Source organism: Pelophylax lessonae (genome assembly GCF_965119305.1).
Source record: "Pelophylax lessonae genome assembly, chromosome: 3".
NCBI classification, from domain to species: Eukaryota; Metazoa; Chordata; class Amphibia; order Anura; family Ranidae; genus Pelophylax; species Pelophylax lessonae.
Window position 1 is genome coordinate 277,893,859 of NC_138770.1, and position 27,293 is coordinate 277,921,151.

The 27,293-nt window shown below is 40.8% G+C and overlaps 2 protein-coding genes across 2 annotated transcripts in view; both read left to right on the forward strand.

The window, feature by feature from the left end:
• The window catches only part of MFN1 (mitofusin 1), a 65,205-nt gene that overhangs the window by 14,418 nt on the left and 23,494 nt on the right, over nucleotides 1–27,293 (forward strand). Inside the window, exons 3-14 of the mRNA XM_082248997.1 lie at nucleotides 6,114–6,249; nucleotides 6,698–6,860; nucleotides 9,642–9,766; nucleotides 13,416–13,524; nucleotides 13,732–13,839; nucleotides 14,091–14,244; nucleotides 16,354–16,421; nucleotides 21,912–22,033; nucleotides 22,289–22,415; nucleotides 23,049–23,153; nucleotides 23,388–23,490; nucleotides 26,535–26,761. Coding sequence (XP_082105123.1) covers nucleotides 6,114–6,249; nucleotides 6,698–6,860; nucleotides 9,642–9,766; nucleotides 13,416–13,524; nucleotides 13,732–13,839; nucleotides 14,091–14,244; nucleotides 16,354–16,421; nucleotides 21,912–22,033; nucleotides 22,289–22,415; nucleotides 23,049–23,153; nucleotides 23,388–23,490; nucleotides 26,535–26,761 — 1,547 coding nt within the window. The remainder of the gene's footprint in view (nucleotides 1–6,113; nucleotides 6,250–6,697; nucleotides 6,861–9,641; nucleotides 9,767–13,415; nucleotides 13,525–13,731; nucleotides 13,840–14,090; nucleotides 14,245–16,353; nucleotides 16,422–21,911; nucleotides 22,034–22,288; nucleotides 22,416–23,048; nucleotides 23,154–23,387; nucleotides 23,491–26,534; nucleotides 26,762–27,293) is intronic.
• LOC309551396 (ribonuclease kappa-B-like) lies at nucleotides 11,929–12,414 on the forward strand. The gene has a single exon (XM_082251970.1). The coding sequence runs from the start codon at nucleotides 11,945–11,947 to the stop codon at nucleotides 12,248–12,250; it is 306 nt and encodes a 101-aa protein (XP_082108096.1). The 5' UTR covers nucleotides 11,929–11,944; the 3' UTR covers nucleotides 12,251–12,414.

Consider the following 27,293-nt stretch of genomic DNA (forward strand, 5'->3'; position numbering starts at 1 on the left):
GGCCACCTTGGATGAGATTATAAAGGATCTCACTGGGGGCAAGAGCACTTTTTTGCCACAGACTGCTAAGGGTAAAGGACCTCGTAACAGGCGAGGACCTTCCTTTTCCGCTCATAAAAAGTTTGTTCGTTCCGCTGGGGCGGGCGATAAGGGGCCCTCCAAAGCCCCTTCAGGGGGTTTCAAAGGGCGCTGGTCGGGTAAACAAAAGTCCGGCTCAGCCAAACCTGAAGATAAGACCAATACAGCCTGAAGGTGCTCCCCCACCCATCTCTGGGGTGGGGGGACGTCTTCACCGGTTTCCGGATCCAGGGCTTTCCAGAATCCTGGACAAAGGGGTTCGCGAGGTCATACGGTCGGGATACAAGATTGAGTTTCGATCACTTCTACCGGTGCGATTCTTCCCTTCCAACATTCAACTATCCCCGGATCGCTTAAAAGCTTTGCGGGGGGCAGTAATGGACTTGATGCAACAAGGAGTGGTAGTTTCCGTTCCTTGAGCAAAACGTTTTCAGTGGTTCTATTCGAACCTATTCACAATACCCAGAAAGGAGGGCAAGGTGCGTCCAATTCTGGACTTAAGAGCACTCAATCATTTTGTCCGGGTACAAGAATTCAAGATGGAGTCCATCTGAACAGGGGTGGCCTCCCTGCATCAGGGGGATTTCCTGGCGTCCAGAGACGGCAAGGATGCCTAATTTCAGATCCCCATCTTCGCAGGACATCAGCGTTTTCTTCACTTTTCCCAGACATCATTCCTAGTTCCCACCAGGAGATTGAACTATCTGGGCCTAACTTTGGAGACCTCCTTGGCAAGGGTGTGTCTCCTTACGGAGAAGCTCCGGAAGATTCAGTGAAAGATTCGGATGTTGCTGTCTGTCAACTGGCCTTCCCTTCGGACTTACATGAGGATCCTGGGACTGATGGTGGCCTCCTTAGAGGCAGTACCGTATGCCCAGTCTCATACCCGAATTCTCCAAAAGGAGATTCTTTTCTAATGGAATCGGAATCCCGATTTTTCTGGACAATTGGATCCGGTTGAGCGAGCGGACCAGGGAGTCTCTGGTCTGGTGGCTTCGGTCTCTGATGCTCAGCCAGGGGAAGTCATTTCTTCTGATAGAATCCAGGTTACCGATAAATGTATTGGAACTAAGGGCGATCAGACTTTGTCTGATTTACTGGACCGAGCAGCTCCAGGGCAGCCCGGTTCGGATCCAGTCGGACAATGCCACGGCCGTGGCTTATGTCAATCACCAAGGGGGCACCTAGTGTCCTGGCGGCCATCAAAGTGGCCAGCATTCTTCGTTGGGCGGAACGTTTTTTTCCGGCTCTCTCCGCGGTATTCACTCCGGGGGTGGAAAATCGGCAGGCAGATTATCTCAGCCGTCAGATTCTGGATCAAGGGGAATGGCCTCTTCATCCAGAGGTATTTCACCAGCTGTGCCTTCATTGGGGCACCCCGGAGGTGGATCTGTTGGCAGCTCGGCTCAACAGGAAGGTGCGGAGGTTTGTAGCCCGCTCCCGAGATCCTCGAGCAGACGCGCTGGTCACCCCGTGGGGACAGTATCAGCTACTGTATGTCTTCCCTCCTCTCAAGTTGCTGCCGAAACTTCTTCGCAGGATAGAGGTGGAGGGAATTCCAGTTATCCTGGTAGCTCCGGACTGGCCTCGTCGACCCGGGTATGCCGACTTGTTCAGGCTGGTCGCGGACGCTCCTTGGAGACTTCCTCTCGGGGAGGATCTGCGGTCTCAGGGACCGATCTTCCATCCTGCTTTACAATCGCTGGCTTTAACGGCCTGGCTATTGAGACTCAGGTGCTGAAGGACAAGGGATTGTCAACTTCAGTTATTCCTACTTTAATTAAAGCAAGGAAAGCGACTTCCAGAAAAGTCTATCATCGCACATGGAAGTCTTATATTGCGTGGTGTGAATCCCTTGGATTTCCTCCACGTGCCTATTCGGTGACCCGAATCTTGGCTTTTCTGCAACAAGGGGTTGAGCAGAAGCTGGCCTTGAGTACTGTCAAGGGTCAGGTTTCAGCATTAGCAATTTTCTTTCAGAAACCTTTGGCTACCCATTCCTTGGTGCGGAATTTCATCCAGGGGGTGCGGCACCTGGCTCCGCCAGTGCGCGCGCCCTTACCGCCCTGGGATCTTAATTTGGTGTTGTCGGTTCTTCAGAAACCTCCCTTTGAAAATATCAGGGAGATTCCCTTGCTTACTTTATTCCAGAAGGTGGCCTTCTTGGTGGCCATTACTTCTGCACGCAGGGTGTCAGAACTGGCCGCATTATCCTGTCGTTCCCCATATCTGGTGGTTCATAGGGATAAGGTGGTTCTTCGTCCGAATCCATCCTTCCTTCCTAAGGTGGTTTCAGAGTTTCATCTGAATGAAGATATTGTGCTACCTTCCTTGTGTCCTAAGCCCAGTCATCCTCGGGAGTTTGCGTTACATTCCTTGGATGTGGTTCGGGCAATCAGGGTATACTTGAAAGCTACGGACTCGTTTCGTAAAACGGATTCACTTTTTGTGATCACGGATGGCCCCAAACAGGGGTTGCCTGCATCTGCCGCGACTATCTCCAGATGGATCAGACAGACGGTGGTACAGGCTTATTCTATTAAGGGTCGGAATCCTCCATTCCCTGTTAAGGCGCACTCCACTCGGGCGCTTAGTTCTTCCTGGGCCTATCGCCATCAGGCATCAGTGGTCCAGGTTTGCAAGGCGGCTACCTGGTCATCGGTTCATACCTTTACAAAATTTTATAAAGTTGATGTGTTGGCATCGGCGGATGCCTCTTTTGGCCGCAAGGTTTTGCAGGCCGCAATTTGAGGAGACCGTTGGTCTACCTCGAGGGTTTTTTTCTGTTGGGTTTTCAGTTGAGTCTCATCCTTTGGTTTGATGAGCCTTTAAGACTTCTAGTCGGCACCGGTTGGGCCTTCTGGATTTAAATTTTGATTTCTGTTATCCCACCCCTCATTTGTGGCACTGCTTTGGATTTTTGTAAAATCTTACCGTAAAATCCTTTTCTCTTAAGCTCATTGACAGACGCAGTACCCGCCCCTCTACTATTGAGTTGGGTTGGGTTAAATTCTGACATAACTAACATCCTGTAGCAGAGAGAGAGAGGATATACCCTCTGGGACTGCCCCTAAGGTGTGGCCAGAACGTTTTCCTTCTGCCTAGTGTCCTACTCCTGTAGAGGGCAGTATAACCCAATTTGATATTAATCAAGAGGACTGCGTCTGTCAATGAGCTTAAGAGAAAAGGATTTTACGGTAAGATTTTACAAAAATCCATTTTTTCAAGGTAAGTATTTCTCCTAAAAGGTAAGTGCAACTCGGGACAGATCAGAGGCTAGCCATTGTGGAATGTACTAGCCCTGACTGACCCGGGGGTATCTTTTTTTTAAAAAAAAATGTGCACTGGGTGGAACTGCGCTTTAATAACATGAAAAGTGGAAAATCAGTTTACCTCATCAGTCCGAATTGGTTTCTAGGAGCAGGTACCTATTTCTGACAGGTACCCTACCCGCTCCCACTTCCACTCTTTTAGCATGTCCCAGGAGGCTGTGTGCCAGTCCGAATGCGCAGCACATCTTGCATAGGACCCTGAGGACCAGCAGACCTAGGTAGTTCAAGCGCTGGACCGGTAAGTGTCTACATATTAAATGTTAGCGGGTACAGTGTTTGTAGCTGATGACTTTTAATTTTCTAACAAAAAACTGTAACTCCTCTTTAATAAAATGATTATTAGGGTTTATACACATGGGTGCTTTTACAACTCCGCTTTACCCTAGTGTGGTTTTAACCACTTAAGGACAGGAAGGTTTTACCTCCTTAATGACCAGGCCATTTTTTGCGATACAGAACTGCTTTGCGCAGTCGTTTACCCAAATAAAATTGATGCCCTTTTTTTTCGCACACAAAAAGCTTTCTTTTGGTGGTATTTGATCACCTCCTGAGGTTTTTATTTTTTGCGCTATGAACAAAAAAAAAAGGGCGACAATTCTGAAAAAAACACAATTTTTTACTTTCTGCTGTAAAACACATCCAATAATAAAAATTAAAAAATCTAATTTTTTTCATCAGTTGAGGCCAATTTGTAATCTGCTACATATTTTTGGTAAAAAAAAATCCCAATAAGTGTATATTGATTGGTTTGGGCAAAAGTTATCGAGTCTACAAACTAGGGGAAAGATATTTATGTAATTTTTTTTTTTTTTTTTTTTTTACTAGTAATGGTGGCGATCAGCGATTTTTAGCGGGACAGATTAGACACCTAACTGACACTTTTGAGGGGACCAGTGACATTACTACAGTAATCAGTGCTAAAAATATGCACTGTTACTGTACTAATGATACTGGCAAGAAAGGGGTTAACACCAGGAGCGATCAAAGGGTTAAGTGTGCTCTTAGGTAGTGCTTTCTAACTGTGCAGGGGATGTACTCAATATATAAACACAGAGATCTGTGTTCCTGAATAGTAGAAACACAGGATCCCTGTGTTAATTTGTGACAGAACGGCGTTCTGCCTTGTTTACATAGACCGGCGTTCTGTCTCTATGGGGAGCAATTGCGGGTGGCAGATCCGCTGATTGGCTCCCCTTCTGGCAAATCAGCGCGTGCGTGCCCCCACTATCTATTACACAAAACGACGTACATGTATGTCGTTTTGTGTGATAGAGCCGACCTCCCGCAGTAAAACTATGGCGGCTGGTCGACAAGTAGTTAAAGCTTGTTTGACTGTACTTTTTCTGTGGCTCATAGGAGTGCAGTTCGCTAATGTCAGCTGACATCCCAGAGCCAGTCAAGGCTGGGGAAGGATTGCGACTATATAGTTGGGATCCACTCAGATGCCATTATGAGCTTGATCCAGCTGCTTCCACCCCCTTCACAGCCCAGTACTATAGTGAGCACGGGGGGCAGAGCAGAGAGCCGCTGACGATAGCCTCTGAACTGTCCCCGGTTTCACTTACCTTTTTTATAAGAAATACTTGAAAATGTCTCGTCCAGCGCTGCCATCTCAGGTGTGGGCAGCTGAAGCCGGAGCGTCCTCTTCGGTGACGTCGGAGTCCCAGAATGCCCTGCTCGCCACTTCCAGTGCAGGCGCTTCATCCCTGCACAGCTTCTGGGCATGCCCAGAAGCTGTTCAGCATGGAATGACACGCCTGCATCGGAAGTAACGAGCAGGGCCGGTGCAGGCGCATTGACTCCTTAGATTGATGACGCTCATCTCCCAGTAGTCAATGCAAGGAGGAAGTGACTGCGCCGGCCGCAGAGGGAGGAGGAGGAAGGAAGGTGAGTATATTTTCATTAATAACAAGGTACGTGAAACAAAAAAAAATGTTAATTATCCAATTCTTTTTCAGGTTTGTGTAAGCTAGCGGACGGTGAAAAGGTTTTTTTTTTCAGGGTGGAACTCCGCTTTAACTGTGCGTCCCTAAGGTTCTTTTTGCATGTCAGACATAGGTTTGGGTGTACAGTATCTGTAGATAAAAACCTTTCCCAGAATGGCCAGTCATGGTCATTGTGACAAACAATCCCCATGGGATCTGCATAGTAATGCCACAGAAAAATGTGCCCTGTGTTTACATTCATCTTAGTGATTGGCACCTATTTTCTTTTTCTTTGACAACTGTTTTTCTGATCTCATCCATAACCCTGCCCATTTTTGTCACTTTTGGCATATCCAAACCCAAGAACAAAAATACTAACAGGAAATGAATGCAGCCACCACATCTAAGTTTCTGCAAGAACAGAAAAAAATCGTCTTAATCCTAGATGTCCAGTCTGCTTGTAACTTCTGTGCACTGAACTGAAATCTCAAACCATGTCACCTGCCTTCCCACATATCTTCTGTTATCTACAAAATAACTTCCCTCTATGTAATGGAGATAAGAAGAGGGTGAGGTGTTTGTAGCTCAAATCAGGAGAGCAGCCGAACATACCGATACTGCTCCTTTAGATATATTACATAAAGTGAATGTTCTCATCCAAATATTTTAATGACCTGATCACTAAGTAAAAATAAAGGGTGCAGGAAGCCTGAAAAAAGAACTTGTCACACATTCGATGCTAGTGATTACATTTGTCCACATTTGTTTGTTTTTACAGAAACCGCTTGGAATTTAGAGTTAAAAAACATAACCACTGAAGATGACCTCAAGAAGATTCAGAGTTTCAAGCAAAAACTGGCTGGCATTGGTGAGGTTTTGTCAAGAAGGCACATGAAGGTGGCGTTCTTTGGCAGGTGAGTAGTTACTTGTGATGGTTTATCCTTTTGTAAATTTTGTCAAGACCTGGGGAAGTGTGACATTCAGCTTGCATGAGCACAGTTGTGCTATGGTTAGTAGAAACCATAGAGAAGACCCATGCAGTGCTTGCAGCTGGAGTATATCCTTCTCTGGTAGCAGTGCCTCTCGTTGTATCGCAGTCATTCTTCTGAGTGATTGCAGCATTGCTGATACTGCTGAAGCCGTCCTCTGTCAGGTATGTGGAATACTTTCCAGTCATCATGGGGACTGGAATTCCTTCCACCATGATTAAATGCTTTCTCCATACATTTACAGAATTGTATATGTTCCAGTACCAGGGAATGTAAAAAACAATTCTGGTGTATTGCAAAACCTGCAAGAGGACTCCTGGAGTTAACAAGTATAAAAAAATCATTATATTTTCTTTGTAAATATTTATTTTAGGACAAGCAGTGGAAAAAGTACAGTGATAAACTCTATGTTGTGGGACAGAGTGCTACCCAGTGGCATTGGACACACTACCAACTGCTTCCTGAGTGTGGAGGGGACAGATGGAGATAAGGCATATTTGATGACCGAAGGCTCTGAAGAAAAGAAAAGTGTTAAGGTATTTTACATAGTTACATAGTAGTTGAGGTTGAATAAAGACAATAGTCCATCCAGTTCAACCTGTACAGGTGTGTGTGGCCGTAATCGTCTCTCATACCCCTGAATGTTCTGATCATTGAGATGTACGTCCAAGAGTCTTTTGAAAGCAACCATACTTCCCGCAGAAACCACCTCTTGTGGTAGAGAATTCCACAATCCTGTAGCCCTAACAGTAAAGAACCCCCTGCATTGCCTGAGGTTAAAACGCCTCTCCTCTAATTGCATTGTATGCCCTTGAGTCCTCATGCAATCCTTTTGACCTGAATAGCTGCTGAGATCACCATTGAGGTATTTATAAATTGCTATCATGTCCCCTCTCAGGCGTCTCTTCTGCAGGGAGAATAAATCAAGCGATTGCAGACGCTGTTCATAATTAAGGTCCTCCAATCCCCTAATTAGTTTAGTTGCCCTTCTCTGGACTCTCTCCAGTTCCAACACATCCCTCCTGAGGATTGGCGACCAGAACTGGACAGAATACTCCAGATGTGGTCAGACCAGAGTTTTATAAAGTGGTAGGATTATAGTCTTATCTCTGGAATACATCCCCTTCTTTATGCATGCTAATATTCTGCCGGCTTTGGCAGCTGCCGCTTGACATTGCATGCTATTGCTTAGTCTATCCTCTACCAAGACTCCCAGATCTTTCTCCATGTTTAATTCCCCCAAAGGTTCCCCCCCTAAAGTGTATTGTGCTTTTATGTTTTAAATCCCCAAGTGAAAAACTTTACACTTCTCCACATTAAACCTCATTTACCATGTCGTTGCCCACTCTGTTATTTTGTCCAGGTCATTCTGTAGGATATCTGCTTCATGCCGTGTAGTTATTGCCCTGCCCAATTTTGTGTCATCTGCAAAAACTGATATAGAACTTCTAATCCCGTCCTCAATGTGATTTATAAATAAATTGAACAAGGTTGGTCCCAGGACTGAGCCTTGGGGGACGGGGACCCCGCTTACCACCTCAGACCAATCTGAGTAGGCGCTATTTATTACCACCCTTTGGACACGCCCTTTTAGCCAGTTCCGTATCCAAGAGCAAACCTTGCGGTCGATACCTGCAGACCGTATTTTATAAATTAAGCGCTTGTGGGGAACTGTATCAAACGCCTTAGTGAAATCCAGGTACACCACATCCACAGGTCTCCCCCTATCTATCTCACAGCTCACCTCCTCGTAGAATGTGAAGAGATTGGTTTGACAAGAACGCCCATTTGTAAACCGTGCTGGTTACTACTGATGATGTTGTTGTCTTTAGCAAACTCTGCGATATAGTCCCTTATCATTTGTTTTCTAGAGTAACAAGAAAAAACAGGGGCTTCTATCTCCAACCAGTCTTTATCTTCTGAACCTGTGACAAACCTGGGCTAATCAAACTGAGTGTATAATAAATTTAATTGCACAGGTTGCTTGCTGTCAAAACAGTCAGTAGATCTAGACATAAAAAGCAACTGAAGGTATACTTAATGCCAATCTCACTTTCCTGTGAGAGTCAAGCTTGCCCCCTGTTGCTTTCTGAGCTGCTTTGGTTATTTATTGTAAATCATTAACTTCTAGAATGCATGGGAAGTGGTAGAGTGCAGGGTCAAGCTGTAAATGTACAGAAATGCTGAGATTGAACTACTTTACTACTCTTCCCGAGGGGTTTTATCCCTTTAAGTCTATGCAAAACTAACAATGCAAACTTTTATGACATACTTTATCTTGAGAAATCAAAGTTTTGAGTCCAGTGTGAACCTGGCAGCTAGCATTTTCAGGAGATCAGCAGTGGCAGCATACTTATATTTCTGGACCGTGTTTTACTACAAATTACTATGCAGATTTGTAATGTGCAGCAACCCCCATTCATTTTTTTAAATCCTGCTGCTCAGTACAGTGTGATGTTAAACAAATAGGCCATGTTTTTTTTATTTTTTTGTTCTGCATTATTAAGGCGGTTCTGGTCCATAGCAATGATACGAATTCATATTAACCTATACATTCACATTTTTTTGGGTGCTTTTGCCTGTGATTGTTTTCTTTTCTCTGCCATACAGATAAGTACAGAATGTTAGTAAATTCAAGCTGAATAGTCTCCAGTACAGAGTGTTTAGGGCAATATGTTTGTAATTGTATTATGTAGTAGCTTTTTTTTGTCTTTGCTGTTTTTGTATTATTCCAAACTCTTGTCAGAATAGGTTGTATAGAACATAGCAATGTACATGCAAAATGTCAGTATGACTATTCATGTTTAACAGGTACAACTGACACATCACTTTTTTACGATTACAGGAGGAATACTTTATAGGGTGTTATATTTTTGTACTGTCATTTCCTGTGTTTAATAAAATGCACCTAATATTACCTGTACAGGTGCTTTCTAGGATGTCCTCCTATTTCTTTCACTTTGGAAGATTTTGTAGCCATTTCTCTCCCGCCTTTGTTTTTAGTACTAGAAATTGCAATGGCTTTGTAAAATATATAAATCTTAATCATTTAGGTTCTGATGTGTAAGTTGGAGCTGTGGCAGTAAGACAGATGTGGCTGTTATCCATTTATAGCATCATTCCTGGGAACTAAAAGGATGACATATTTACCTGTGCTGTATAGATCACCTTGATCACTTATAGAAGACAGTGTAATAAATACATTCAGTTGAAGTATGTTTATGGCTACCTACCCTTAAAACATTATATTTACAATTTTATAATTTTTTTGTGATAGCTTGGAATTTTGTTTGAACTTTTGTGTTTTCTGTATGTAGACTGTGAATCAACTGGCTCATGCCCTTCATATGGATAAGGATTTGGAAGTGGGCTGCCTTGTTCATGTTTTCTGGCCAAAGGGAAAGTGTGCCCTTCTGAGAGATGATCTGGTCTTGGTAGACAGGTATGTGCTAAAAATACTTCTATGGAGCTAATTAAAGGTAAAGATGGTGCATTTTTAATCATAGCAATACAAAACCCATTCAAAGCTATACGTAACGGATTCTAGTATCTATGCACAATGGATTTGGTGATTGATTTCTATTTAAAAGTACTTTCTATGTAGCTTTCATTTTTGCAGGCCAAACAAATAACACTGAATTTGCTTTCAGAAGAGAAATAATGAGAGTAAAGGAAAGAGACAGATGAAAGACTGAATACTAGTAATCTCTAACGCATATAAACTCTTATGGTAGTGTCAGATGCTGTTCTCTTCTACTCCCGTTGGTCCATTTTTATGATAAGCCACCCTACTGCCAACAGGAACATATGGGGGGAGGGAGAAAGCATTTAACATTACCTGGAAATGGTAAAACTTGACAGATGTTTTAGGATTCTGAAAACCTGGTTGCAGAAGAATATGTGCAGGCACCATCTGGGTACTAACAGCTATTTACATGTTCTTACACCAGGTGTAAATAAGCTTTGAAACAAGCCCTCTTTAACCTGTGTAGCTGTAGACACTGTGCAGAAAGTCATCCTCAAAGTTTATATTACATGCTTTTAAAGTATTTCAAGTCTGCTCTCAGCACCTCTCTAATTTCTGATTTAGAGAAATCGGAGAGTTTAACAAATATAAATAATTTATATTTAAAAAAATATCTACAATATTACAGTACATATTAAATTATGATTGAAAGTGGAAAAGTACTTGGCCAAGTATTCTTGGTCTTTAGTTCTGTAAAGTAGATCTAATCTAATGTATCAGTGTTACAGGCTGTCCTAACTGACCCCTAGCATTCCTTGATAATTCGAAGGTACACAAAAGCTAAAACATGGTACATATTCCAAAGGTAGCGTTTAATGTCGGTTTCTCCGCTGGGGACATTCACCCTCACTATTAGTGATGGGGACAGTTGTTACTGAAACATAAATGATAGGAGTTGCAAAATTTTAAAGTTCAGGAGGTGAGGGGAAATCTTCTAGTGGAAACTGATTCTGGTGTCGAAGAGGGGATTTCCCAGTTATGAGCCAATTAGTTTGACATCAACTTTGTCATAACATATAATAATAAAGTTAATTGTTGTATGCCTATAGGAGAGAAGACAAGAGTTTTTGTTTGTCCTTTCAAAAATTGTTTGATTTTTCTAAATACTTTAAAATAAAATAAGGAAAAACTTAAAAAACAAAAATAAACTTTTTTTTTTTTTCCTGTATGACCATTGATTGTTTTAATGTGGCTAATTTTTTTTTACTATATGTATGCATAGTATTTTTCATTCTACAATGTGTGCCATGTATCTTGTTAAAATTTTAAAAAACAATTGTAAACCTAAAAAGTTCTTACATAAACAAAATATGCCATGCTGGGAAGTACTGTGGGACATAAAAGATACACCAAAGTCCTTGGCTAAACATTCATATAAAAGGTCATTTGGTAAACCAGGGCTTAAAAGATTTATACTCTGTAAAGTTGTTTTAAATGTAGTGTGTCCTAGCTAAACAGTGCAGCAGTGCTGTTATTGGTATGCACATTTTGACTTTGTCAAAAGTCAACAGCTAAGCCCTAATCTCTAGCTCTACTTCCCTGGCCTTTATGTAAGAAGAGAGTAGTGACATGTGACTGACGGGGTGGGATGCAGTATCTTTGCTGTGGTATGTACAGATTACTTTACATCTAGCAATTCCAATAGCTTAAAAGAGAAGTTCAGGATTGTAAAAATACAATTATACTCACCTAGGTGGATGCAGCATCAGTCACCGATCAAACACCGCTGATCTCCCACTTCTCCCCTTCCACTCTGAGCAGAGAGCTATGGCAGTCAGCGGCTCTCTGATCTCCCCTCCAGCACTCCCAGGAGTGCTAGGGTGTGGAGGGGATCAGAGGGGCTAGCTCAGGCTCTCAGCGGATCGCTGAGAGGCTGTGCTAGGTGTTGCAGGCATCTGATCTGGATGGATCCCGACTATATGGTTGAGATCTTTCCCAAACCTGGAGTTGCCTGAGTGACATCAGCCAAACATGGGCTTTAGCCTGCTGTTGGCTGAAAACGAGTCACAGGATGCAGAATGATTTGCACTCCTGTGATCCATAGGAGAAGTATGACTAAAAAAGCTTTGGCCATCGGTGTGAGAGGTCGGTGTCATGGCTTCTCTTCTGTGCTGCGGGCCCAAGCTGGCCGCCTGCAGGATCGTCCTCGGTGTGTGGGGGGTCATTATGCTGGTCCTGTTGGGAATTTTCTTTAACATCCATTCAGCCATTCTCATTGAGGACGTCCCATTCCAAGAAAGTGATCTCTTCGAGGACCCAACCCCTCCCAAGAAGATGTACGCCCTGTACGAGCAAGTCTCTTATAACTGCTTCATCGCCGCAGCCATCTACGTGGTGGTGGGCGGCTGGTCCTTCTGCCAGGTGCGACTGAACAAAAGGAAGGAGTACATGGTTCGCTGAGCATGCCAGCCGCTGTCACGGTCGTCTCCCTTCTGTAACCCCCCAGACCACTCATCGGCTCACTCTGAGGACCACAAAGCACAGACCTGTACAGATTATATCACCCTCATGTATACCTAAAGGGTCAGTCCACCCAAATCTATCATTTGATACCGGTGGACTGAATCACACACCAGCTTCATATGATGAGATCTGCTGAGTTCTTAGGCCCACTCACTTGCTGTAGCCACTTGTGAGGAGTGAGACTCCCATGCTGACCTTTATTAGCAGCAAAGGCTGAGAACCCAGAGGATCCTAATGTTGTAGGAGCCGGTCGGTGACTCAGTCTATCAGTCTTCAAATTCTGTTCAGGGTGGACTTGACCATTAAATAAAAAATCATCTTCCCTGGCACCCTCCTGCCGAGCATTTCAGTGAAATACAATCTGAAGCCCCTGCTGACCAGCACCAAGAATCCTGTCTTCATGCTTTCGATGAATTATAGTTCTGTATTTTATCCAAAACCATCTACAATCCTGCCAGTCACACTTTAGAGACTGTACATTGTTGTCTGTATTGGGTGACATCGGGAGGGAGTCCATCCGTTCTGGAGACTCCATGTGAAGGCCTCCACCTTGGGTGATAACTTACCTGAGCAATGAAACCTTGACTTGATAATTGTATATTTATGTGATACACTGGGACCAGCGGAGACATCTCCTCCTTACCCCTGCACCTTCTTCTTCTGGGATGTGTTATTTATGAAGTGATTGTTAAATAAAGTAACGAATTGTGTGAAAAAAAAAAAAAAAGCTTTGGCCATACTTCTCCTTTTTAAGAAAGGAACGAATTGCTATTTTTCTGTAAGTATCCATGTTCTGTTGAGTCTGCAGTGTCCTGTGATTGCTAAATAGGGTAATAATGTCATTTTTATCTCCTTCCCTACAGGTGCAAACTAAAATGAAATAGGGCCTTTATTCAGTTAATACGTGGTGTCAAAATAAGAGCTTCTAGGAGCTCTATGGCCTTTCTTTTAAATATTGCTCTCATGATGCCGATAGCCCAGATATTGATGTGTGGTCTTCTTTTTTTTTTTTTTTGTATAATCTTTAATCATTTTAGAAGAAATACTTTTTAATAGGATACCTAGACGTTGTCAATAAACATGCCTTTTTGTACTTGTGCAGTCCAGGAACAGATGTGACCACTGAACTAGACAGCTGGATTGATAAGTTCTGCTTGGATGCTGATGTTTTTGTCTTGGTGGCCAACTCTGAATCCACACTTATGAACACGGTAACTTTTAGTAGTAGTAGTAGTAGTAGTAGTGTGCTTTTGTGTTTAGAGCAGAACTTTAGGTAACTGAAAATTACACCACAGATTATGTTTGCTGTTAGATTGTATGCTCTGTCAGAGTTAAGTTATGTACTGTAAATTTACAACTACATCAGTGATAAAGTTTGACAGTCAGTTAATTTTTTTTTCTTTTCTCCATTATTTTAGGAAAAACACTTTTTCCATAAAGTAAACGAAAGGCTTTCTAAGCCCAATATTTTTATTTTAAATAATCGGTGGGATGCATCTGTATCAGAACCGGAGTCCATGGACGATGTAGGTACACCCATTTTTATCTTGTCCACCTTGAAATTGAGGACAAGTCTTTACTTTTTTTGGTGAAAAATGTCCCCTACCTAATTCAGACATGTATAGTATACAGTATTTAATTTCATGCTTCACCAAAGAAAATGTTTCTTTTTTAAATAAACCAGCTTGTACTTTTTGTTGCCTTTTGATTTAAAATAATATTTTAGGAAATTTTATTTTTAAATGATGGAATTGATATATTACATCTCCATGTACAGGTACGGAAACAGCACACTGAGCGCTGTCAGTCTTTCCTGGTGGATGAGCTCAAAGTTGTAGATCGTTTCGATGCACAAAACCGCATATTTTTTGTTTCTGCCAAAGAAGTTCTTAATGCCAGAATGCACAAGGCACAAGGAATGCCTGAGGCTGGTAGGTGAAACTGCTGCAATTATTTGTGAAAAATTCTCTTTTTTACTTTCGGTGTTGGCAAGCGTGTCCAACCTTATCGGAGAACAGCCATGCTTAGATAAGACTACTTGTTAGGGCAAGTGTCATCTAATCTCAGGAAAAGGGCTGAGACTTCAGACAGTCTTTACCTCTCGTGTAGAACTAAAGGCTCGTACACACTTGACGAAAATCGGACAAAATATCCTCCGATATTTTTTCTTTTTTTCTCTCTCTTGCTCAGCGGTCATAACCATTTTTAGTTGACAGTGCATAATGTTCACAAAATTTCTCGTCTGATTTTTTTTTTTTTTTTTTGGGATGTTTGTACCTAGACTTCCGGGTTGTCAGCAACTTGTGATCATGCGCGGTCTTTCGTATGCAATTTTTCGCAGACGTACTGCATACACATTAAATGAAAATTGGTCGTGCTGGGGACGGACGATAAAAATTTTGGTGTTTGTCCCTCCGTTTTTTTTTTTTTAGTTGAAAATGTTGGCATCGTCTGCTGAAAAAGTACACACTAGCCGAAAATCGTACGATTTTACCTCGGGTGGGAATTTTCGGCAGATTTTCTACTAGCGTGTACCCCACTTAAGGCTAATGTCCACACTTGCAACAGATTAGCAATCCTGTCACTGGCAATAACTCCTTAGTGGCAGAATCACTTTCGAGGATGCATGCAGGCAGTGAGACACTCCCTTGATGCACGTATCGCTTCTGTGCTGGCTGTATGAGTGACAAGTTGCTTTCTTGCCATCTGCTTACATTTTGAAGCATTTTGGTGCTCACAGTGAGGAATAGCCACCTCACTATCAAACCCAAGTAGAGCGCAACACATAGAAAACTCTGTGATCAAGCCTGTATTGAGTGAAATTTTAGAGAGGTGCAGTCCAAGGTAGGGCTGTAGTGTGCGGTGTCTGGGTTTAATAAAGCTGGATGTGACTTGATGTAATTGGTGTGCAGCTTCCTGTTTTTCTATTGAGTTCATAGAAAGCAGGTCATTTTTTTTCCCCTGCATTTTCTAGCAATTCTGTTGCTGACAGTTTCTTGCATGCGAACAGATTGCAATTGTGCCTTATCGCCTTAACCGCCCACTTGAGTGGGAAGAAAGAATTTTATGTTTTTTCTGGAGAAACTCTGTAACTATACTCTCATTAACCTCCCTGGCGGTATGATTATGTCAGGAATTACATACCAAAAGCGGTACAATTGTTTTCATGGAAATTTGGCGTTATGTATTATAGGCCTACAATTCTTAGTAATTACTGACTTAAACCTGACCAAAACAAGACTCTAGTAGACATCCCAGATGTGATAAATTTGAAACACAAACGCATGAATTATAATCGAATCAATAATATTATTTTATTATTTAATATATATAATAAAATTATATTATTGATTAGATTATAATTCATGCATTATATATTATAGATATGTGTGTGTGTGTGTGTGTGTGTGTGTGTGTGTGTGTATGTGTATGTGTATATATATATATATATATATATATATATATACGCAGGAATTATAATTGAATCAATAATATAATTTTATATATATGTATGTGTGTGTGTGTGTGTATATATATATATTACAAAATGTGTTTTGTGCAACGTTTTTTTTTTTTGTTTTTTTTTTTTTGAATTTCCCTCCCTAGTTCCGCTCCCATGCAGCATTGCTGCTGCAGGGAACGGAACTAGGAAGTGATCAGACCGACGGAGGGACGGAGGAGCGGCGGGACTCTCGGCTGGCGATCTCAGCAATGAGATCATCGCTGGATCGCCAGGATAAGGTAAGAGAACACCGCTGCGATCTCTGCAATCCACCCCGAGCGTGACTCGGGGTTACCGCTCCTGATATGAAAAACCAACCCCGAGTCACGCTCGGGATTACCGCCTAGGAGGTTAACATGTATTGGCATCTATCATTTCCTAAGCCTCTGCTATATATTGGCATTTCTAAACATTATTCAAACTATACCCCCTACCCCCATAGTGCTAGATTGCATCTTACCTAAAAAAAAAAAATCCTCTGCTTATCTATTTTTACTCAATATGTGTTGCATTTACAATGTTTTCTGTTATTTAAAAGGTGGTGCTCTTGCTGAAGGATTTCAGACCAGGTTTCTGGAATTTCAGAGGTTCGAGAAGTTGTTTGAGGTACAGTGAGATCTACCTGGTTATAGTAGGCTTTAGCTAAGTGTATGGTATTTTGTGTGCCAGAAGCAAACCTGTATATCATTTTAAATGTTGCCATATGGTGGACGAGCCTTATCTGTGCTTTCCTGTGATTTAGTTCACTGGGTCCTGATTTCAAGGCTAACACCTGCCCACGGCCATCCCCTATCCAATGAACAGACCCTTATGATTGGTGACTGAGGCAGTGTCATTGGATATTGGCTTTGCAGTAGACCGAAATTGGGAGGGGCACCGAGGAAACTTTATAGATCATAACATGAATAGTACGCATCTTGTGGTGTCTACCCTAAGGCAGGGCTTTTTCTTTTAAAGGTGTAAAATATAGGACAGGTTCACTTTAAAATGTTGTTTTTCCCTCACCCTGGGTTTGCCAAGTACACTCTTTTACAAAGAGTTACAACATGCATATGCTTTAGGATTTTTTTAAGTGTAAGACAATATCCAATAAATGGATTAAACATCTGTTTACACAGCTCTCTGTCTCCACCTTGTTGGTGCTCCTGCCACAACAATATCAACTTTCCCCACAGCTTGCGTCCCTGTGCTTACAGGCTGGTCACTCAGGATGCAAGGGCTGTGTACATGTGTGTTTCATACCTGCATGCACAGGGTTCTACTTCAGGCTGAATCAGCCATTTAGGATGACATGGAAAAAGAAGGTTTTCACTGTGCTTTTGTCATCTGTGCACATCTAGTAAACATGTATATTGTAAACGTATATCTGTCTAACAAAATGAGGGGACTTCCAGACAAACTGCTGGTAAGAATCTTGCACTTTAAGTTGCAGGACTGATGTGCTGCACTAGTTTCATTAAAACTGCAAAGCTTTCCATAAAAGAATGTGTGGGGTTACAATACTTCCAGCAACCAGGGCCACTTGGTTAAGATGACCATTAAGAAAATGTTGCTGAGTAAACACAAATGCTTCAGCAGTCCCCCCCCCCCCCCCAACTATTAAATATAATAGCTGCCAACTCCCTTTTTTTTTTTTTTTTTTTTTTTTTTTAGATAACAGTTGAGCTTTAAGGTAACCAGGTAGTGTCATATTTCACAAAATCCTGCTTCAGTCACATGACCAATAGAATGGGCAACACAAATGTAATGTGTCCTATTTATAAAGAATCTGTCGGGTTGGATTCATTTTGCAGCCTAAAAAAAATGAATTTGAAGTTTTATTTAAAGCTGATCTCACGCTTGGTCCAAACAAACTATTTAACCTTCACTAAAACATGGAGATCAGCTTTAAGAGCCCCCATTGAAAATTTTGGATTTCGAAAGGTTAAGCCCTGGTTCACATTGATGCTACTTTTGAAATTGTGCTATTTTCCTTGAAGAAGCAAGATCTCAAAGTAGCAGGTCAGCGCGATTTCCGGTGCTACTTGAAACACATCTGTGCGGCTTCATGCACAGATGTCTATTGAAGTCACACCTGAAATCGGCAAAAATAGTTCAGTCGGCGTCGCACCAACTGGAACGGTGTTGGTGTATATATATATTGCCGGCAGTAGGCTGTCATGACCTGTGAAATCGCATGACAAATCGCTCCAATGTGAACGAGAGCTAGGAGTGGAGGACAAAACTCTGACCGAGATATTGAAAAGCCACATTTTTTGAAAAATTTCAGAATAAGGCGTCCCATTAAAAAAAAAAAAAATGCAATATAAAAGTGCAAGAAAGATTAAATGGGCAAATGATTTCTAAATGTCTCAAATGTTGAAAATTGTAAAATCTACTGAAAACAATTTACCAAAAATTTTTTTGACTTTGGTCTTTGTTCGGTTCTGGTAATTATGAAATATAGATTTCCCCTTTAATGTGGGATTTTTCTTGCAAAAAAATATAGAAAATTCTCCTAACTAACTTGTGACTTTCCCTGCTGTGCTGTTACTAACCTCTCTCCTCTTTTAGTCCCATCTCAATGTCTGCTCCTTTCTAATCTAGCTCCCACAGTGTGCAGTCACTTTCCAAGCTCTTGTTCGTCATTGCTGACCTCTAGATTCACTTCTTTGGGGAACAATAATTCCTTGCATTTTCTGTGCTTTTTCCTTTTTATACCTTTTTTACTTTACCTTTTCATTACATAAATATATTTTTAAATGTTACCCTGCATTAATCTCTATTTCCAATTTATTTTAAAGGGATTTCCACTTTTAATGTAATTTTATGACAAACACAGGTAATTCAGGCTAATCATGTAGTGAAAGAGGGTTGCCTTCAGTGAAAACTGTCAAAGATTCAGAGATGCAGTTAGCTAATATTAAATGCAAATGTAAAAACAAAAAAGGTTGTTTTTAGGGCATCTCTCACATAAAGCTGATCTCTAGGGAGAAATAAATTACCCTTACAGTGGGCCCTCCTGACTACTGCAAGACTTTAATACTCATTTTGTCTAGGGGGACAGAAAAGGTAACTATACTTGCCTTGTCCCTCATTTCCCCGGTAGCTAGTGGCCTACTCTCTCTGATGAACTGGGTTGAGGGTGGGCCCTTGTCATCCTCACATACAATGCAAGACTGCTAGTCTTGTATTTTGTGATGTCAGAGTGCCTTTTGACCGACAAAGTGGCAAAGAGAAGTCATGCAACTGGGAGGAACCCTGCAGAGCAAGAAAATATTGTTACTTGCCCCCCCCCCCCCCCCCCTTGACAAAAATAAGCATTTTAAGGCTATGTTCACCTTTAGTAAAATAATGCATATGATTTTGCAGGTAAAAAATGTGCATTTCTTTTTTTTTAACTTGGAGCTGGAGCTTGCAAAGCATGGCACCTGCGATCAGTGGTTCACGGATGCAAAGGCAGACACTGCTGACAGCTATCAGCTCTTACCCCCATACGTGCAGACAGTTACTCAGCTGCAGGAATTGTCCGTGAACTATCAGGGTGCTGATGAGCACCTTGGTAGTTCATTATGAATTACAAGCAGTCTGCCGTGGTGGCAGGTGAGACTTGTAGTTTGTGCATTCATTCACAGATTTCTGTGATTGAATGACGCGATTGTGAGTGACAGGAGATGAGACCCAAAATGGTTGTAACAAGTTACTAAAATTGAACTTATTTTTTTTAACTCTTGCAATGTGGGGGGGGGGGGGGGGAGTGCCACTGCAAAAAAAAATCCCCAGAGTTCAGCTTTAAGCAAACAATTCTCTTTATTAGCAGAAATATATCTAATGGTAATCTGACCCTGAACCCATATCCACCACACCTATTAAAAGCACCAATGTGGTCTACTGTTAAAAAAAAAAAAAAAAAAAAAAAAAAAAAAAAATTATATATATATATATATATATATATATATATATATATATATATATATATATATATATATACATATATACATTTGACATGAATTGTCAATCTCTAAAGACTAACTTTAAAAAATAAATTGAAGTGTTTTTCTAACAATGTAGCACAATGTACAGTAATTATAAATGGATTCATGAAATTCACGTAATCCTTTTAGAAAAAAAAAAATCCTATTTCAGATTCCTCTGCTCACAATTGTTATAAACTAAATTTAAAAGAAGAATACCAAGGGTCTATATTATAAATGTGTAAATCTTTTTTAAATGGGCCCCTAGGTATCTAACAATCTAGCACAACATTCAGTAAGCAATTATAGAACCACACAAATTAACTAAAGCTGTAGTAAATGTTAGAGTTGCAATTCTCCTAAAGATCCCTCAGAGGGAGACAACAGGAAATGAGAAGAAATCTACCCTTAGGAAGGGAAATTCACTCCTGTAAGAGTTACCATGGGAAAAAGGTGTCTCCACTGAAGTTTTTATCACCAATCTTTGTTTCTACGACAACGTAAAATTTCAAAATCCAATTGTCATGGACAGAAAGTGAGGTGAAATCTTCTGAACAGGGGCACAGACAGCAACACAAACATTACATGAGTGTTGACCCTTCCCTGTGCTATCCATAAAACTTTAATTATTTTTTGGGCTGGAGTTGCGCTTAAAAAAAAAAAAAAAAGTGTACCTGTACTAACTTTAAATTCAACTTAAGAACAAACCTACAGAACCTATCTTGTTTGTAACCCGGGGACTGCCTGTACAGTTCTTAACTGAAACTCCTCAATTTGAACTTCACTTGCCTTCACTCCACCAGTACATTATCAGTATAATGTAGCAAGACTGTGATGTGCTCCCAGTAGACACACATACGCGTCTCCCACCTATGGCTGTACAGGTATGTCTTCAGTAATACCAAGACTTTTCTTGGCAATGCAACAGCTTAAATACATACCTAGAATATCAAAAAGGTTTCTAAAATGTAAAATTGTCTGACTTTTGGTGCTTGCTAGTGAGCATAACCATTCTAGGAAATCTAAACAAGCTTATGCTAACCTTGTGTGTAATCCGATTCTACAGCTTTGCCTCAGGCGCCCCCCCTTTCTCCAATCAGTAGACTGTCCATACAAACCTCATATGTGTTCTATATAGGAGATCATGACTACAAATTAAAGTTTAATCTGGCCATGCATGTGCTACAATTCTCATCTCCTATTGGTCATTTATTGTGATGTGTGGCCAAACTGATCAAGAGGGAGGCTCAGTGGGCAGATAGCAGACCAAGCCCATCTTTCATAAGAAAAGTCAAGGGTTACATATAGTTTCATGTGTCTATATTTCTGCATGTAGTGGTTTGGTATGCAATTTTTCACTGAAGCTAACTTTTTTGTTTTCTTCAGCATGCATTCAGTTTGAATTACCTGTTTACTTTAATTTCACTTTACCTGATGACCAGATTTACAGAAAATATGACCCAGAGTTTACAAGTCCTCATATTCAAACAGCATTTATTTTTTAATATACAAATGAGGGAACAATTAGGAAGAATAGTGGAAAGTATATATGTATAACCCATAGTGTAGCGGTCCTTAATTCTGTACTCCTACTGAGTTTAAAAATGACTATACAAAGAAACATTTTAGTTTAGCCATCTTTGTTTTGTTTGTTTTTTTGTATTTCTTTTAAAACAATTGTTTTATCATTTTAGATCAAGCTAAGGTATGCTTTTGCCTCCACCATTGTTGCCACTTTGTAACGTCAGCGCAGTGCAGTCCTTAGCATTCTGTTTTTAGCTATCCGAACACGTAGCAATAATTCATCATCTTTTAATTGCCTTAACTTGCTGGAATCTCATCCCCCATCCCATACTACTACTTTCCTGTCTCTCACAGTAATAGCCTACCTTAATAATTGTCTCCACTTCTGCTTTGTTTTTTATTCACATTACTGTGCTATGCGGACTGTAGGGAGGACACAGGTCTGCTGCTGCATTTTGCCATACTATATTTCAGTTTTAGTCACTTTATGTTCATTTGCGTTTTATGTGAGCAGCAGCAAGGCCTCTCCTCTGGTGCTGCTCAGTGCCATCTACCCGTTTGTTATTCCTGGCTGGTTTGGAGGGGATCACAGTAATGTGTTGTGACTTGGACCCCACAGGAGTGTATCTCGCAGTCAGCAGTGAAAACAAAGTTTGAACACCACACTATCAGAGCTAAACAAATAACAGATACTGTGAAAGCCATAATGGATTCCATAAATGTCAAGGCTGCTGATAAGAGGTAGGATTGCATGCACTCTATTCATTAATAAATACCATATTTTTATTTTGGTTTAATATATTCTATTTTACATTTTAACAATGAACCTCAGTGTTCTGTCTATTTTTTTTCTTTTTACAATATATAATTAAAATTACAAACACCTTTAAAATTGTGTTTATCAAGTATGACCTATGGTCTTGCATATGAGTAAGATATGTTACTATTCTTATTGTACTCTGACATCCGTTGACTTAGTTGTTTGGGCATTTTCAGAGTAAATGCAATAGAAGACAGGGAGTCTGAAATGGACAGGCTGGAGTTTATCCAGTGTCAGATGCAGATCCTCAGCGAGGATGTCAGGAAACGGATAATGCACATCACAGAGGTGGTAAACGCACAGGTGAGGATTATATTCTGCTGCAAGAGTAGTCACTGGCTCACATCAGTTATATTATTTTTATTTAGTTAGTAGTATGTGTGTACTGATTTATTGTTCTGATGATTGGCCTGTTCCAGGGTTACCCTATTACTGTGGGAGAATAATGAATGAAAAGGACTTAGCTCAGTCCATCTCTGTGATGCACAGGTGTTCACTGTGGTAGCCGCTCCATTTTTATTATAATACAGAATTTATTTAGTGCCAACAGTTTGCTCAGAGCTTTACAAAATGAAGGCAGAAAGTACAGTTACAATACAATTTGGTACCAGAGGAATCGGAGGGCCAGCTGCAGCATTACATACCACAGGGCCAGTGTGTATAATCAGCATGGTTTGTCGGACTGGCTGCTTGTTGCATACTGCCTTGTTGGATCATCAGTGTGCCAGTAATTGTGGTCCTCTGTGCACATGTATTCACAGCAAACATGCAAGCAAGCCACATTGGCTGGCATAATATTCTGAAGCATGAAGGGTGTATGGCATTTTCTTAGACAGGTTCTGTGCAGGTGAAGAACAGTTGAATCCTGAGAGCAAAGTATCTGATATATACACAATATGTCTTCTGGATGAGTAAGCCCTTGTTTTGTGTTTACAGGTTTCCAATGCCATGATGGATGAGATCTGTCATCTTTCCCTCCTGGTAGACAAGTTTGATGGGGATTTTCACCCATCGCTGCAATTCCTGAAGCATTATAAAAATGTAAGCTGTATATTTGAAACTGTTTCTGTACTATTTTGACTGTATTTGTATATATTTGCTCAGACTCTCGTGATTTACTTGTAGTAGAGGGAATGCAATGTTATTAAGGCTGCTGTTTCTAATTATACAGATGCATATTCCTATGTGTGTTAATGTTGGACATTGTAGGCTATGTAGCCTATTATGTAGGCTTATTTCTGTTGTATCTATATCTGCTTACTCTTGTTCTTGTAGGAGCTTAATTCACACATAGAGAAGGGGATGGGAAGAAAGCTGGCTGATCGCTGTTCTGCCGCAGTGAATTCATCTATACAGAAAGCACAAGAGGAAATCATAGGTAACAGCCACTGGTCACTGAAATGGCACCTGGTGAACACTTTGATACTGCTTAATATAATGTCTTCCTTCATATTATAGAATGGCTGTCATTTGATCCATGCCTTGCTTCTCCTGAACCCGCTGAAAGGTATTGGATGTAATCCAGTGTCCTTTCACAGGCCTTCCTCAGCCAAGCTGTGCAGCATGTATGAGGAAAGCTCCACTCAGTACAAGCTTTTCTATCAGATGTGTGGATTTGTCTGTCCATGTAACCATGTAATTCAGGTGTGGAAAATCAAAGTAACCACAACTGCAGACCAAGCGTTTGACAGTGTGGTCCCATTGAACTCAATAGGAGAGATTGACATATGGTGGCACCCGTCAAACTCTGCAGCCTGGTGCTCCTGGTCCGTCCCATTAACCCCCCCAGCGGCCAGATTCAGGGGAGAGGAGAGAACGCTGACAACAGATGGAATGCCTGGACAGTGACATAGGCTTACTATGGGGCATCCATTGTCGACTGCCCCCCCCTCCCCTGAAGCAGCCACTGGAAGCCGATCATGTGACTGAGGGGAATTTACTTAGACTTCTCAGATCGCTCCAAAGTGTCTGTTATCTGCTCCATTCTTCTAAGATTTGAAAGCTGCATTCACAAGAAGCATAAAATCTGTTTTACACTAAACCTGAAAACATCTTTACAATGGCATAGACATATTAAAGGCATAGAACACTATTTTATAGAATTAAATGGTGTACAGCAGGGGTCTTCAAACATTGGCCCTCCAGTTGTTCAGGAACTACAATTCCTATCATGCCTAGTCCACCTCTGTGAATTTCAGAGTTTTACAATGCTTCATGGAATGTGTAGTTCCGCAACAGCTGGAGGGCCATAGTTTGAGGACCCCTGGTGTACAGTAATGTGTGTATTAGGAGATATGAGACGTTGTTTTCCATTAACCGCTTACCCACCCACCGCATATATACTGCGGCAAGGCGGCTCTGCTGGGTAAAATCATTATTACCTGTACATGATTTTGTGGACACAATCTGGGGTTTCGGAGGGCAAGGCAGCATGGCGGTCTGCCTATGTAAACAAGGCAGACCACTGTTCTGTCAGGAAATTGAAGAGAGATCTTGTGTTTTAGCTAAACAGAAACCCTGATCTATCTTTTCATCCAGAGCATCCACTCCCTAGGAGCACGCTTAACCCCTTGATGGCCCCTGGTGTTAACCCCTTCCCTGCCCGTGTCTTTTTTTTTTTTTTTTTAAGCGCTGATCAATGTATTGGTGTCACTGGTTCCCAAAAAGTATCACTTAGTGTCAGATTTGTCCGCCGCAATGTCGCAATACCGCTAAAAATTGCTGATTGCTGCCATTACTAGTAAAAAAATTTAAATATGTAGTTTATTGGGTATGTTTTATAGCAGAAATTAAATAGTTTTTTTTTTTTTTTCAAAATTGTGGGGGTTTTTTTTTTTTTTTTGCGCAAAAAAAAAAAATGCAGAGGTTTAAATGCCACCAAAAGAAAACTGTATTTGTAGGAAAAAAGAACATACATTTTATTTGGGTACAGCATCGCACGAGCGCTCAATTGTCAGTTAAAGCGACGCAGTGCCATATCGCAAAAAAATGTCTGGGTCAGGAAGGGGGTAAAACTTTCCACAGCTGAAGTGGTTAAAGAGTAAAACCACTTTTGCTGAGAAAAAAAAAAATTCCCCCTCCTGGGTGATCTATGTACATTGCAAGGATTTTAAAAAATGTTGCTGCAGATTCCTACCTTTTTTGTGTTCTGGAGAATAAACTGTTTGTTTATCTGTGTCCATGTGTGAAGTGAATCTGTATAGGATTGACTTTTTCATTATTGATCAGCTGCTGCACTTGCAGGGTTCTAATGACAAAAGTGGCAGGGTCTGAATCCCTTTAGACATGATTAACCCTTCAGGAGTATCTCACTTAAAAAAAAAAAAAAAAAAAAGGAACGCGAAGATGCTCAATATCTGATTCATATCTTAGTGCTGACTTCTGGGAAAATCAGTGAGCCAACCAAAAAAACTAAATTTCTTGGGGATAAGGGGTTCCTTATACCATCTGTGTACAAAACGCCTCCAGGTATCCATATTGCATTGCATTTTACAGAAAATTACAGCACTACAGATTGAAGAGGATGTGCTAAATATTTTTTTTCCCATGAAAGTGGAGTTACCCGTATATACGTATATCTTCTGCTTGCAATCTCATAAACTGTTTCTGCCATACCATACAGTAATCTACAGTATTTTTTTTTTGTTGTCAATATAAAGCACTTAAAACCTCATTTGTGAATAGAAAATGAATTTATGTTGTGTGCCCATAGAAACCCAACCCCACTAAGCTTCCTGGGCAAGCTAGATAATGAAAGTGCTAGTGTCAGTTACTGTGCTCCTCCAGGTGTCATGAGACCCTTTATTTCTGTGTCTGGGCAGAAGCCAGCTGTCTGCCCAGACATCTCATGCAGTACTATGTAGGCTTAAAGTTTAAATGAAGGCAAAGTTTTTTTTTTTTTTTTTTCTAGTTTTGGATAGAGTGGAGATGGATTAGAACCCCTGTCAGTTTTTATGACCCACTGTACCTCTGTTAGGGCCATTCACCCTCTCTATTAGTCCTGTTTGCCATTATCAACTAAACTAAAAGAAAAACACAAATTTTAGGTTGTCCCCAGAACAGGAAGAGTGGGGAGGGATATCGTCCTATAGGGACACTGTTTCCGGTTACAACTAGGGATTCCCTTACTTATATATATTATAATATATATATATATATATATATATATATATATATATATATATATATATATATATATATATATATATATATATATATATTAGGGATATTCTCTCAATTTTTGTTTCTACTGTGAGACAGGAAGTGAAGGGAAATTTCCCCAATGGGACACAGATGGCAAAAAACCTGACAGGGGTTATATAACCCTCTTACTCCTTCTTAAATAGAAAAAAAGTGTCTTTAGTTCTACTTTAACTATGTTTTGCATATTATGTGTTAACAATATGGATTTTACAATTGCAGGGAGCCTAAAACCGTTGCTGCCACCTGCTGTTCAAAAGGAATATGGCACATCCATGCCATGCAAGAAATTTGACCTCAGCTACAATCTAAATTGTGATAAACTGTGCTGTGATTTCCAGGAAGACATTGAGTTTCGCTTTTCATTTGGCTGGACATCACTTGTTAATCGGCATTTGGGGACCAAAAATGCTCGCCTCCTATTAGGCTTTGCAGAACCAGTTTTTCAGGTGTGTGTATAGCATTCAGAATGGGTCAGTTGTCACTGGTTAGTTACAGAACAGCACAGCTGTTACTGATTACATTGCATTACCAGAAATGGAAGCCAAGAAGGTTCAAATTCACAACAGTGCAGTTCTTATTCTACATAGACCCAGACTCAAGGTACTTTTGAAAGTATTTCATTACAATAAATTGTAACGTTTTCAGTTAGGGTTTAAAAAAAGAAATCACTGATTCATAAATATTCCCATCTACTTTATTTAAAGGAAAACTGTTCTGAGATTAAGAAGGCTTTTATTGCTTGGCTGCTTCTGAAAATGCTGCTAGCCCCGACATGTATTCTAATCCAACGGCTTAAGTCCTCTCTGAATAACTGCCCTGGAACATGTATGCATTTCTATAGTTCTGACTTTACTGGCTGCAAGTTTGCTTTGGATTACCAAATACCTTTTGGCCACTATTATGCACGTTTTCTTGATTTTAAATCAGACAGTTTTGGTTGTGTTTTTTTTGTATTTTGTTTTTTATACATAATAAAAC